Source organism: Oncorhynchus clarkii, chromosome 7, assembly GCF_045791955.1.
Source record: "Oncorhynchus clarkii lewisi isolate Uvic-CL-2024 chromosome 7, UVic_Ocla_1.0, whole genome shotgun sequence".
NCBI classification, from domain to species: domain Eukaryota; kingdom Metazoa; phylum Chordata; class Actinopteri; order Salmoniformes; family Salmonidae; genus Oncorhynchus; species Oncorhynchus clarkii.
Genome location: NC_092153.1, coordinates 32,094,640 through 32,109,149, shown reverse-complemented (window position 1 = coordinate 32,109,149; position 14,510 = coordinate 32,094,640). Strand labels below are relative to the sequence as shown.

General features: G+C 42.2%; 1 protein-coding gene across 2 annotated transcripts in view; it reads left to right on the top strand.

Annotated features, from left to right (window-relative positions):
* The window catches only part of LOC139413195 (chromodomain-helicase-DNA-binding protein 6-like), a 98,305-nt gene extending 87,106 nt beyond the window's left edge, over positions 1-11,199 (top strand). For both annotated transcript variants that reach the window (XM_071160297.1, XM_071160295.1), the window contains 6 exons: positions 1-78; positions 221-769; positions 1,790-1,978; positions 2,247-2,390; positions 6,217-6,321; positions 6,520-11,199. The exon at positions 1-78 is cut by the window's left edge and continues 141 nt beyond it. In XM_071160297.1, coding sequence (XP_071016398.1) covers positions 1-78; positions 221-769; positions 1,790-1,978; positions 2,247-2,390; positions 6,217-6,321; positions 6,520-7,557 — 2,103 coding nt within the window. In that variant the 3' untranslated portion in view covers positions 7,558-11,199. The remainder of the gene's footprint in view (positions 79-220; positions 770-1,789; positions 1,979-2,246; positions 2,391-6,216; positions 6,322-6,519) is intronic.
* Positions 11,200-14,510: the final 3,311 nt, after the last annotated feature.

Below are 14,510 nucleotides of genomic sequence, written 5' to 3'. Positions count from 1 at the left end.
TTCATTTCAGCCAGGGTACAGCCATCCCAGAGCCTTAACTTCAACATCCCAGCCCCTCCTGTAACCCGCCTTCCCAAGGTGACTAGCCCATGTTCATCTTCTGTCCCTTCATAACCATCGTTGTTGAAATCCTTCTTTTGTGACGTTTTTGTGGATATTCGCCAGTCCATTGTCGGTATTCATTAATATTTTTTCATTCTTCCATTTCCATCCTGTTCAGTACAAGTCAAGAGATGCCGGGGAATGCAGCCAGGGAGGCTGGAGGTTGACATCCTTGCCTCTCTTGCAGGAGAGGCTGGTGGCGCCACCCTATTTGCCTGAACTAAAGCGGGGTAGGTGTGCATTTGAATACAAGGCAGAGGTGCTCAGTAAGCAGTGCCACACAGGGGAGAATATGCCTGTAACCGTGTCGAACAGAGGTGGGGCGCTGCTGCTCAACGGATGGCAGGAGGCGGCCATGGACCTCTCCAAGGCCGGGGATCTGGGCATTGGGGGCGACGCGGCAGCCACTGTAGGCCACATGAGTCACCAGGTCCACCCCGTTGCCCGAAAACTGCCCGCCATGAGCGCCATGCAGGGTTCAGTGGGGAAGGACATGGCCGGGATCCTGCAGGCAGGTCTCATCCACCCCGTCACCGGCCAAATTGTCAATGGCAACCTAAGGTGTGACGACGCAATCATGCGCCGGAGGAGAGGCAGACGGAGAAACATGGAGACGGTTGACATCGGGTTTGTCAAGAGCAGAGGATTGCATGTGCAGGAAAAACAGGTTTGTCAAGTCAAAACTTATTTTGGTTTTGTGAACAGAAAAAGAGCCAGCTTAATGGTACTAGTTTTCTGCACCACCTGGTTTTGATGATAATTACTGTGGACCTGTCCCCCTACCAAGTTCAGGGGGAAGGACAATACAGTTGACTCTTGTGGTTTGGTGCTTGGAGGCAATTAATTTGCAATAAAGGTTGTAAGATAGCGTATCACCAGTTGTGTTGTCACTATACCAGTTTTAGTATCACAAAACTCAATACCATCACGATACCATGGCAGAAAAGGCGTATTAGCCATAGTCACAGAATGGCATTTAATCCAGACAGATAACCTCAGCGATTGCTCTGTTCAATCGTTGGGCATCTTTTGAGTTTTGAAGTTTCACTTCTGACACCAATGCAATGAAACAGGCAGGGAATCCGGCAAGAACCCTCAACATTCTTGCCGTTAGCCCTGCGGAAATCGACTGTGCTATAAAAGCACAGCTTTTAGGTCAGGGTTGCTACAGTATCTTTGGACGTGAGTGAGAGATCGTTGTGAGTTCATTACGTTTTTGTTGACACGTTTTGAAATCAGCATATTTTGTGTTTTTATATTTTTTATATCACGTAGTATTAGGATTGTGAATGGTTGTCAGTTCAGCTGTGACTTGCATAGAACGTTATTCTACAAAGCTGGAAGCTACCGGTATCTTTAGTTTCAAAATGATTCAAGTGTGTTAACTTCTGAGCAGCTTGAGTGGAGAGCTAACATGGTGCTGCCTAGACACTGCTCTAGCAATGAGTAAGTGGTGCAGGCATGAGGTACGGGACATCAGCTGCAATGATAGACAGACTTGGTCCTCTCAATCAGTACACGACGTTAGACACATTTGACAGAAGTACAAGCTGTTTTTCATGTTCTAGTATCGTTCTAGTATCGAGATTCATTATACTGTCTAACACTAATCACAAGCACTTCATACTAGAGTTGAGTTGGGAATCAAATACATCTATTTGTTTCCCTGTGTTTTTTTCCTCTACAGGGCAGGGTAGAAGTCACCAGTCATTCTGCAGTGTCGTCCACCTCCTCCCCACCTGAGCGCCCCCCGGGAACCTCCACCCCCACCCTGTCAGAGGTGGTGGCCATCGACAGAGAGGCTGCCAACAATGGCTTGATGGAATGGCTGCGACAGAATCCCAACTGTAGCATGGAGGTGCCCACTTTCGCACCGGTGAGTTGATCCTCCATGCACATTCATCTTATCCATTCTTCAAATTCCCTTTACTTTAGTGAAATCCCAGTTGGATGATTCCTGGATTCAAAAGGGAATAAGCAGGAGGAAACTGGGATTTCTGAAAAACTTGTGAACTTTGAGAACGTTTCCGTTACGAATGGTTCAACTCACCAGCTGGTTTTATAGTTTGGTTTTATAGTATGTTTTAAAGTAAGTGAATATCATTTGGAGTATTGTGCTTTTCTTGCCAAATCTGGGGTTTCAGTCTCCTGGCTCAGCGATTCTGCACAGCTTTGTGGAGCGGCCCAAGCAGAGGCGGCATCGCTGTAAGGACCCCACCAAGTTGGATGTCAACTCCCTAACAGGGGAGGAGAGGGTGCCAGTGGTCCACAGGAGCACTGGCCGCAGGGTAACTATTTTGACTCAAACGCACACACCGAACACTGATGCACAAGCACACATAACATCACTGACATTAACCATGTTTCCATCCCACCATTTTTATGAGAGTACTGTACCTGATGGAAACAGCAAATTGTGGGGAAACTTTTCTATTTTTTGTAAACAAAATATGTTTGATTGATGGATATTTTTTGGGGTCGGTGAAATAGATACAGTACCAGTCAAAAGTTTGGACACGCCCACTAATTTAAGGGTTTTTTCTTTATTTTTACTATTTTATACATTGTAGAATAATAGTGAAGACATCCAAACTATAAAATAACACATATGGAATCATGTAGTAACCAAAAAATATATTTGAGATTCTTCAAAGAAGCCACCCTTTGCATTGATGACACCTTTACACACTTTTGGTATTTCTCTCAACCATCTTCACTTGGAATGCTTTTCCAACAGTCTTGAAGGAGTTCCCACATATGCTGAGCACTTGGCTGCTTTTCTTTCGCTCTGCGGTCCACCTCATCCCAATCCATCTCAATTGGGTTGAGGTCAGGTGATTGTGCATGACAGGTCATCTGATGCAGCACTCCATCACTCTCCTCCTTGGTCAAATAGCCCTTACACAGCCTGGAGGTGTGTAGGGAGATTGTCCTGTTGAAAAACAAATGATAGTCCCACTAAGCGCAAACTAGATGAGATGGTGTATTGCTGCAGAATGCTGTGGTAGCCATGCTGGTTAACTGTGCCATGAATTCTAGACTAATCACTAATGGTGTTACCAGCAAAGCACCCCCACAACATCACACCTCCTCCTCCATGCTTCACGGTGGGAACCACACATGCGGAGTTCACCTACTCTACGTCAGAAAGACACTGCGGTTGGAACCAAAAATCTCAAATTTGGACTCATCAGACCAAATGACATTTCCACCGATGTACATTGCTCGTGTTTCTTGGCCCAAGCACGTCTCTTCTTATTATTGGTGTGTTTTAGTAGTGGTTTCTTTGCAGCAATTTGACCATGAATGCCAGTTGACAAATAAATCTTGTTCTTATCAATAATCTCACCTACTGTACGCTGTCTGTGAGTTGTTGGCTACACCATGCCCGAGTGGGTATTTGCTGTTTAACCCAATCATTTTTGTGACAAAAGCATCGACAGAGGTAAAAATGGGATGGAACTAACACTACAGATAGCAATACTGGGTGATTTGAAAAGCCATAGTCAATCAATCAATAATTTAATAATTATTTTAGTAAAAAATGTTATTTTTATTTTACAATCTGTAGAAGCAATGAGAATAGAAAGGTTCAATTATTTTGTGAATCACAGCACAGTTGAAAAATATATGGCAAGTAGAAATCCGAAATGGATGATGTTGAGAGACAGATGGGAGGTGTTGAATGGAGCTGAAGGGTGGGACTAATAACAATATAAACAATGTAAAACATACGGGATCTGTAGAATATATATAGGTTCGGAACTTTTGTGAAATGGCATAGTTACAAATATAAATCAAACTGGATGGACATCAGATATAGAGGAAGGACTAAGAACAAACAAGAGAGAACTATTGTAAAGTAGACTGTGTCTGTAGAATGTGAATAAGATGTATGGATTGAAGGTAGAAGCGGAAGTGTTTATTAGTTTACTTCAATTGGGGGATTGGCAGTAGGGTTTGCGGGGTATGTCTATATAGGTATGTGTATGTATATACAGTGCCTTGCGAAAGTATTCGGCCCCCTTGAACTTTGCGACCTTTTGCCACATTTCAGGCTTCAAACATAAAGATATAAAACTGTATTTTTTTGTGAAGAATCAACAACAAGTGGGACACAATCATGAAGTGGAACGACATTTATTGGATATTTCAAACTTTTTTAACAAATCAAAAACTGAAAAATTGGGCGTGTAAAATTATTCAGCCCCTTTACTTTCAGTGCAGCAAACTCTCTCCAGAAGTTCAGTGAGGATCTCTGAATGATCCAATGTTGACCTAAATGACTAATGATGATAAATACAATCCACCTGTGTGTAATCAAGTCTCCGTATAAATGCACCTGCACTGTGATAGTCTCAGAGGTCCGTTAAAAGCGCAGAGAGCATCATGAAGAACAAGGAACACACCAGGCAGGTCCGAGATACTGTTGTGAAGAAGTTTAAAGCCGGATTTGGATACAAAAAGATTTCCCAAGCTTTAAACATCCCAAGGAGCACTGTGCAAGCGATAATATTGAAATGGAAGGAGTATCAGACCACTGCAAATCTACCAAGACCTGGCCGTCCCTCTAAACTTTCAGCTCATACAAGGAGAAGACTGATCAGAGATGCAGCCAAGAGGCCCATGATCACTCTGGATGAACTGCAGAGATCTACAGCTGAGGTGGGAGACTCTGTCCATAGGACAACAATCAGTCGTATATTGCACAAATCTGGCCTTTATGGAAGAGTGGCAAGAAGAAAGCCATTTCTTAAAGATCTCCATAAAAAGTGTCCCTAAAGTTTGCCACAAGCCACCTGGGAGACACACCAAACATGTGGAAGAAGGTGCTCTGGTCAGATGAAACCAAAATTGAACTTTTTGGCAACAATGCAAAACGTTATGTTTGGCGTAAAAGCAACACAGCTGAACACACCATCCCCACTGTCAAACATGGTGGTGGCAGCATCATGGTTTGGGCCTGCTTTTCTTCAGCAGGGACAGGGAAGATGGTTAAAATTGATGGGAAGATGGATGGAGCCAAATACAGGACCATTCTGGAAGAAAACCTGATGGAGTCTGCAAAAGACCTGAGACTGGGACGGAGATTTGTCTTCCAACAAGACAATGATCCAAAACATAAAGCAAAATCTACAATGGAATGGTTCAAAAATAAACATATCCAGGTGTTAGAATGGCCAAGTCAAAGTCCAGACCTGAATCCAATCGAGAATCTGTGGAAAGAACTGAAAACTGCTGTTCACAAATGCTCTCCATCCAACCTCACTGAGCTCGAGCTGTTTTGCAAGGAGGAATGGGAAAAAATGTCAGTCTCTCGATGTGCAAAACTGATACAGACATACCCCAAGCGACTTACAGCTGTAATCGCAGCAAAAGGTGGCTCTACAAAGTATTCACTTAAGGGGGCTGAATAATTTTGCACGCACAATTTTTCAGTTTTTGATTTGTTAAGAAAGTTTGAAATATCCAATAAATGTCGTTCCACTTCATGATTGTGTCCCACTTGTTGATTCTTCACAAAAAAATACAGTTTTATGTCTTTATGTTTGAAGCCTGAAATGTGGCAAAAGGTCGCAAAGTTCAAGGGGGCCGAATACTTTCGCAAGGCACTGTATGTGTGTATATATATATGCATGCGTGTATGGATCTATATATTTACCCAAAAAATATGGGGGATTGGAAATGATGCAGACAATTACATTGGAAGCAACATTCTTTCTGCAATATTAAGCTGATCCACCCTCTTAAAAAAAAAAAAAAAGGAAAAAATGGGATGGAAACGCATGGAAGTTCAATTTTTTTATTGGGTAAATGGAAAGTTATTATACGACAAAGTGCAATTACAATTTTCGCTTAATTATTTCGCCAAATGTTTAAAAACCTAGCTCCTGGCATTTCTTTGCCCGTGGTTAACAGGTGAATGAAGATGCTTCTCCCCACCCAACTGTGCTCCTTCACATTGATTGAATATACTTCTTTAAGACATAGCTTAACAAAATTTGCATTACATGTAATGTTTGCCTGAATTATACACAAATGCATAATTTATATTTATGCTATGTGTGTGTGTGTACAAGAACTCATTGAGGGCTGTATTCTTCTGTGCTGTAGCTTGGGGGTGCTATGGCTCCAGCAATCAAGGAGCTTTCACGATGGCTGGATGCAAATACTGAGTACTGCGTGGCACCTGACTGGGCAGATGTAGTGAAACACTCTGTGAGTAGCATGGCATTTTCACTCTCTCATATCCACATAAATGCCCCATCAAATAGTTTCATTAGAATGTTTCCATTTTTAATTAGACATTTACTCATCTTGAATAGTGCAGTTGTCAGAACCTACTGCCTCACAGATTACATATGTCCTTCAAAACCATCCCTGCATTTTCCTTAAGCTAATGCCTTGTGTTTCCAGGGTTTTCTTCCTGAGGGCAAGTTCACCCGCATCCTCACTGAGCCCGTGTGCCGCGACCAGGGGCCCCGCCGCCGGGGGCGTCGTCCCCGCAGCGAGATGCCCAAGCCCCTCCTCTCCGAGTCTCCCATGGGCCCGCTCTGTATGAACGGCGGCCTGATCGGCAGCATGGACCTGGTCAGCCTCCAGAACCTCCGCAATGTCCAGGGCATCCCACTCACAGGCTTGATGGGATTCCCCCATGGCTTTGCTGTGTCCGCCGGTGAAGACGCAAAGAATGGTCTGAGCATGCTGCCTATGATGCTCCACGGTGTACACGGCACCCCCCACATGTTCAGCGTTCAGGGGCTGATGGGTTTGCCGCCCACCTGCTCCGCTTCCACCTCGTCCTCCACGGCTGCAGTTACCACCACTGTGGCCTCCTCCTCAGTGGCCAGTAGCCCCTCTCGAGGCCCCGGCCAGGCATCTTCGAGCACAGGGTCCGAGGGCTCCGGCATTCAGTCTGGCACAGAGAGAAAGAGGGAGGAAAAGCAGCAAGGCGCGATGGGCAGCCACAGCATTGCGGCCATCACCACCACCACAGCGACCAGCAGTGGCAGCCACCAGGCCTTCAACCCTTTCCTCATTCCGGGGATGTCCCATGGACTGCTGTACCCTCACATGTTCCTCCCGCACGGGGGCGTCATGGCGCTGCCAGGCATGCCGCCTGCAGACTCCTCCAGCAGCCCAAAGATGAAGAAGAAAAGAACAAAGGAGGAAGGGGTGGTGGTGGTGGTGGTGGAGGCAGGCAGCCACAGCCACTTACAGACGGACAGTGGGCCTCCGAAAAAACACAGTGATGGCCAGACTGGGGAGAGCACGGCTGACCAGGCTGGGCCGGAGGACAGGGAGCAGACGGAGGACAGCATTCAGGAGGAGGTCACGGGACACGACTCCCATGATCCTCCAGAGGTAAATCCCAAGAAGAGCGTTGAAGAGGAGAAAGGAACGATGGTGATTAGCTTGATGGAGGAGGAGAGCGTGTCAAGGGGGGCAGAGTAGACTTCACAATATACTTATTCTCCCACCTCTTTCTTACTGTGCGACAGTTTTAAGTTTGTGGTGTGTAAGTACCTTCATTTTTATGTAAATACTTTTATTATCCACTTGTTTTTTATGGATCTGCCCTGTAGCAAATTTGTGATTATCTTATATTATATATGCCCACACATGCTCCATTCAAGCACTTCATGAAAGAGATGCAAACACACACTTGCGAAGGGAGGAATTACTCAATGTTGTTACATGGTTATAACAAGTCAAGCATCCTTGACGGTTTGCTACATCATTTAGAAACCTGGTATGTCCTGGTTGCAAAAAGGTAAAGCCGGGACACTGTTTGACTGAAGAGGATAAAGATTGTGGGTTGTGTTCATTAGGGCATGCAATGGAGAACATTGTCAAATGGTTTCAATGGAAAATGAAAATGTGTTTCTTATCAAGTAGTCCCACCCTTTTTCAGTCCGTTTTTTTATCCATTTGGTGCCTAATGATCACAACCAAGAATGATGTAGCCGTTTAGTGATTACTGTCCCCTCAGTTTCCTTGATGGTGTTAATTAAGGAATGTGAATATCCCATTAAAGCCTAAAACTAATAGCAATTTTATTTGAAGGTCCTTTAAAATGTGTTGAATATAGAACTTGTTATATCAATGCATGCATGGTAACTTGCAGTCCCAAGTTTGATTAGTAGCATAACTGCTGCTAAGAAGTTCTGAATAGGACAGCTTTTGTCCATCCCTATTTTGTTTGTCTTGTTACTGCTATGTAAAACATTTTTAAAGGGAAAATAGACAGATAACAGATTTAGAGAAAACAATGATGCTAGTATAACCAATCGAGAGAACACATATTCAGTACGACAGCCACTCAAAAAAAAAAAAAGGGAAAGACTAATCCTGAGTTTTGATAATGCTTTAAAATATATAATCTCACAAAGTCACTTTGGGATGTGATCATCTGTGTCAGTGTGGGAGCAGTGAAGAGGTACCGTAGACAGTCTGTCACAGAGGGCTCTGTTGAGAGCGCCAGTGCATAACTGGTGAGGGACAAGCACACTTCATTAAGAGAAAGGGGTGGTGGGGGATGTGCAAAATATAAATATATGTCCATTCCCATCTGCCTTTCCAGTGTTAGGGAAAAGTTAGTTGTTTGATCACAGATACTGTATGTAAAGCAGTGGCAGAGTGCCTCGTTGTTTTAAAGGCTTCGTGGTCTCCTTTTCTTCCCTTATAAGCATTTAAAACTCCTGTAGACTAGGTCATACTCAGAATGTTAAAAAATGTCAATCTATTTAGCTGTATGTTGCTGTTCCTTTTGTTTACATGCACACCACATTTTTAGTTTTCTCCATTATGTCCCTTGACATTGGGGGGGAAATGGCAAAATCAGTACCAGTGTTTATTGTATTTAACATAATGTACTACACTAAATGGATGCAAAAGCTGATTTTATTCTCCATTTTACAACAGGGTCTGTTTTTTGGGGTATATGTTTTAGACTTGGCTTCTAAGTGTAACAACTTGACTTCTCTTTTTGTTTGTGAAAAAAAATAAATCTTATTAGAAAAGTGTCCTTTTGGTGAATGTTTACCTGTATTCTGTCTATTAAGCTTTTATTTGTGTATGTGTACATGCATGCGCACACTTGCACAACCTGTCCCATGGGTGACGTTTTGTTCTAGAGCTGTATTCCTATCTCTTGCTCTAGCGTCATCTTTCTTTGTTGGAAGACATGTTATTTTTGCCTTGTCACAACTTGTGACTAAAATTCATTTGTTTTGCCAAACTTTCACCAAATATGACATTTTTCTTTAAACTTAGTTGATTATATTAAAAGTAAAATGCCTTATTTAGCTAGTGTTATATATAGATATATATATGTATAGATATATATATATCTACATATAGATAGATATATATATCTATATGTATATATAGATAGATAGATATGTATAGATATATATATATATATAGATGTTTTGTTACATCTCCATATTGGAAGTTATATATCAAAATAATTTTGTTTAGTTTGTTTTAAATGCCCCTTCAGTTGTATGCGTACATACTTTGGTAATGTGCAAAACCAGCATTTGGACATTTGCTGGTATCAGTCACTGCAGTGATTGAAAGATTTTCTTCAAAGTTATCTTTATCACTTACTCCATGAAGTGACTCAAACAATCTTCCAAAGCACAATGGAGAACAATGAATTATTACTGTTTTCTCATCAGTGCCTCTGAGATTTGGTTTGATATTTTTCCACTGATTTACATAATTTATTACATCTAGGCTGTAGTACTAGTGCAGAAACATCCCTGAACCTATTCCAATCATATCTAATGTAATCAATGTGAAGGGTGCCATGCAATTCCTGATTGGTCATGTCTGAGGGTCCCCTTGTTTCACTCAAACAACATGCTTTTCACATGCTTATATTCACTTAACAGGCTTTCAGTTTTCGTACACACATCAATGGTGCACGGTATGTATACAACTGAAGTGGATGTGATGTTAAACCAATGCTCATCCAATTGTAGACCTATTCTGCATGGTGGATCCAATATTCCACTACCATTGGCTGAGTAATATAAAGTAGATTATTAGATCTCAAGACACCAGCCCACACCAATTTTCTATTACTTTGCTTGTATGTGAAAACTTGAAAAACAACTAATTGGTGCAGTAGGTGACTACAGTTGAAGGTCAATTAATATTTATTCAGTCTTCATTTCATGAAATCATTTTACTGTTTTTTCTTTTAATTTAGTCTTTGGTAATTTATGGAACGGTCAGATTGATTTCAAGTCATGTATCTCATATGTATTTATTGTACAAGTCTTGTCTAAGCATTTTCATGTTTATGCCTGGTGTGTAACGTTAAAGGGTTCAGAGGGACGACAGTCACGCTTCTAAGGCTTGCTGGCCCTTTTCACATTTTAGAATGTTTGTTGTATCTTTTTTGCCATCACCTGTGGCAAGAATAGTTTAAAATACATAAATGTTATAACTTTTCCTGAAAAGGTATAACGCACTTAACATGTGCCATAGATTGTGGGTCATTTGGGATGGGGTCAATTGTATCTTTGAACTTTGGACTGAATTGTACTATAACCTATTTCTGCAGTCAGGTCAGACACTAGGCGCCAGGCCCTATTCATCAATTCTGTTATGTATTTGCATGTCAGAGGAAAGATGCAGGCTCTGGCTTTCCAATGCCATGCTATGTGTGTTGTGATTGCATGCCTGGACATACTGGTTATATAGGCCCTGAAAATTGCCACAATCCAAGTTGCAGAGATGGCAGACCACTCTGTGTGTGTCTGCATGCATGCTTCAAGTTTCTGTTCAACAGCTGCTTGCATAAGGACCATTGACAGATTAGGACCTTCGTTTTCAGCTCATACAGTCAAAGCCAGTGTTCACTAAATGGGTTTACTGTAAAGCTACATTGAACAAAGTGCACCGTGGGTGGGAACATCATGCTTCAAAAGAAAAGGACTGGCTGATGTAAGCTACATTAACAGAGTTATGGATAAAAAATAATTGTTGAACTAGCACCAATATTCCCTTGTGGACCAATCAGATAACTCAGAACATGGTATGTGATCTTTTATTGTACAATAAAAGATGACTTTCAACTTTCATCAAGTGAAGGGGTATTCATTTCTCAACATACTGCTAGCAGCAGCTAGTTTAAGCGAGAAGCTCGGGAGTAGGCATTGCCCATATGATCAACCATCTGCTAGCTACTAGTTAAACCAGAGAGGAAAAGGTGATGCAAGAGGTTTTACTAAGTCCAAAATCTGTCCACGAAAATAAGCTGACGTGAGGAATTTTTCTATGGAGGTCGGTGTTGAATTTGGGCATAAAAAAATGTAATGGCTAATTTGCCATGTGAGGCTTATTTTATCAAATGGAAGTTTCATAATGGTTAGGTTACGAATGCACTGCATTTTAATTGAAAACAATCACAGTAAACTACTTAATTTACCCTTTGCTAATCTCCGCTCCTGAACAGTGATTGTCCAATCAAAGCTTAGCAACCGTAACCCAACACTTGGACACTTCACAAGAAATTATCACGGACGACAGGCAGATACTTTTCCTTTGTCTGCTACAAGTGAACAGGAAATGGTAAAACAGTGTTCCGAGGACAGTCTGTACCTGGAGAAATTAGCGAACCTGTTCCCGAGCTAGGGATCGCGGCAATATGTGAGTCGCAGGAGAATTTCCAAAATCCAAAAAAAAAAATTATACAAAAAATATAATATTGGCTTTATCTCAATCGTTATGTGGTTAACCTTATAAATCTAAATGATAGTTATTCAAATCTGAAAGATGAATTTCAACCAGACATTCCCTTAGATCACGGGAAAAGGCGTCACTTGACCGTTGCACTGGAATCATTCCCACGGTGAATTGCTAGGCCCACAACGCTATGAAACCACACTATAGCAGAGATCGATATTACCAGCTGTAATTGATATGGTGATAACAGTGTGTGGGGAGGCAGAGGCACAGAAACTCACATCATCAATAACTTTTGTCAGATAACTGTTAAACTAATTTATGCTATTGCTAGCAATCAAAAGGAAACTGACTGAAGAACTTAAACTTCCCAGCTTATGCTCTCCACATGGACCTTAGCTGTGAGGGCCGAGATGCCCGTGCATTGACCCTTTGTTTGCTACGCAGTGCGTTCGGAAAGTATTCAGACCCCTTCCCTTTATACACATGTTGATACATTACAGCCTTATTCTCAAATTGATTAAATAAAAAACACAACACTCCATAATGACAAGACGAAAACTGAAAAGAAAAGCATACCTTATTTACATACAGTACCAGTCAAAAGTTTGGACACATACAGTTGAAGTCAGAAGTTAACATACACTTAGGTTGGAGTCATTAAAACTAGTTTTTCAACCACTCCACACATTTCTAGTTAACAAACTATAGTTTTGGTAAGTCGGTTAGGACATCTACTTTGTGCATGACACAAGTAATATTTCCAACAATTGTTTACAGACAGATTATTTCACTTATCATTCATTCACTGTATCACAATTCCAGCGGGTCAGAAGTTTACATACACTAAATTGACTGTGCCTTTAAACAGCTTGGAAAATTCCAGAAAATAATGTCATGGCTTTAGAAGCTTCTGATAGGCTAATTGACATAATTTGAGTCAATTGGAGGTGTACCTGTGGATGTATTTCAAGGCCTACCTTCAAACTCAGTTCCTCTTTGCTTGTCATCATGGGAAATCAAAAGAAATCAGCCAAGACATCTGGTTCATCCTTGGGAGGAATTTCCAAACGCCTGAAGGTTCATCTGTACAAACAATAGTGCATAAGTATAAACACCATGGGACCGCGCAGCCGTCATATCGCTCAGGAAGGAGACGCGTTCTGTCTTCTAGCGATGAACGTACTTTGGTGCGAAAAGTGCAAATCTATCCCAGAACAGCATCAAAGGACCTTGTGAAGATGCTGGAGGAAACGGTACAAAAATATCTATACGAGTCCTATATCGACATAACCTGAAAGGCCGCTCAACCCCAGCCACTGCTCCAAAACCGCCATAAAAAGCCAGACTATGGTTTGCAACTGTACATGGGGACAAATATCGTACTTTTTGGAGAAATGTCCTCTGGTCTGATGAAACAAAAATAGAACTGTTTGGCCATAATGACCATCGTTATGTTTGGAGGATAAAGGGGGATGCTTGCAAGCCGAAGAACACCATCCCAACCGTGAAGCTTTTTCTTTTCTTTTTTTTTACCCCTTTTTCTCCCCATTTTCGTGGTATCCAATTGTTGTAGTAGCTACTATCTTGTCTCATTGCTACAACTCCCGTACGGGCTCGGGAGAGACGAAGGTTGAATGTCCATGCGTCCTCCGATACACAACCCAACCAGCCGTACTGCTTCTTAACACAGCGCGCATCCAACCCGGAAGCCAGCCACACCAATGTGTCGGAGGCTACACCGTGCACCTGGCAACCTTACTAGCGCGCACTGCGCCCGGCCCGCCACAGGAGTCGCTGGTGCGCGATGAGACAAGGAGATCCCTACCGACCAATCCCTCCCTAACCCGGACGACGCTAGGCCAATTGTGCGTCGCCCCACGGACCTCCCGGTCGCGGCCAACTGTGAAGCTTGGTGGTGCTTTGCTGCAGAGAGGGACTGGTGCACTTCACAAAATAGATGGCATCATGAGGTTGGAAAATTATGTGGATATATTGAAGTGACATCTCAAGACATCAATCAGGAAGTGAAAGCTTGGTCGCAAATGGGTCTTCCAAATGGACAATGACATATGTCAAGCATATGTCATGATGTTGGCCTGTGGGCAAGGTTTATGACCCCCACCCCCACATAAATACCTTTCTCCCTTTCCTCTCGACTCTACTGAAGGCCTCTTGAAAAGCCTTTGTTAAACACAGCGAGCCGGGGAACATCAAAAGGTGGGGGGAAAGGAACCATATTTCGGTAATCCAACCAGTTGAAAATATGCATTGGTACTTAATGAATATGTCAGTTCGGTTGTCATCTGAGACATTCTTATTAATGATAGGATGACAAACTGTATCCTGGAAAGTCTACACATTATAGTTATCAGATTCACATGGAATTGTTGTGCAATTTACAGTGCCTTGCGAAAGTATTCGGCCCCCTTGAACTTTGCGACCTTTTGCCACATTTCAGGCTTCAAACATAAAGATATAAAACTGTATTTTTTTGTGAAGAATCAACAACAAGTGGGACACAATCATGAAGTGGAACAACATTTATTGGATATTTCAAACTTTTTTAACAAATCAAAAACTGAAAAATTGGGCGTGCAAAATTATTCAGCCCCTTTACTTTCAGTGCAGCAAACTCTCTCCAGAAGTTCAGTGAGGATCTCTGAATGATCAAATGTTGACCTAAATGACTAATGATGATAAAT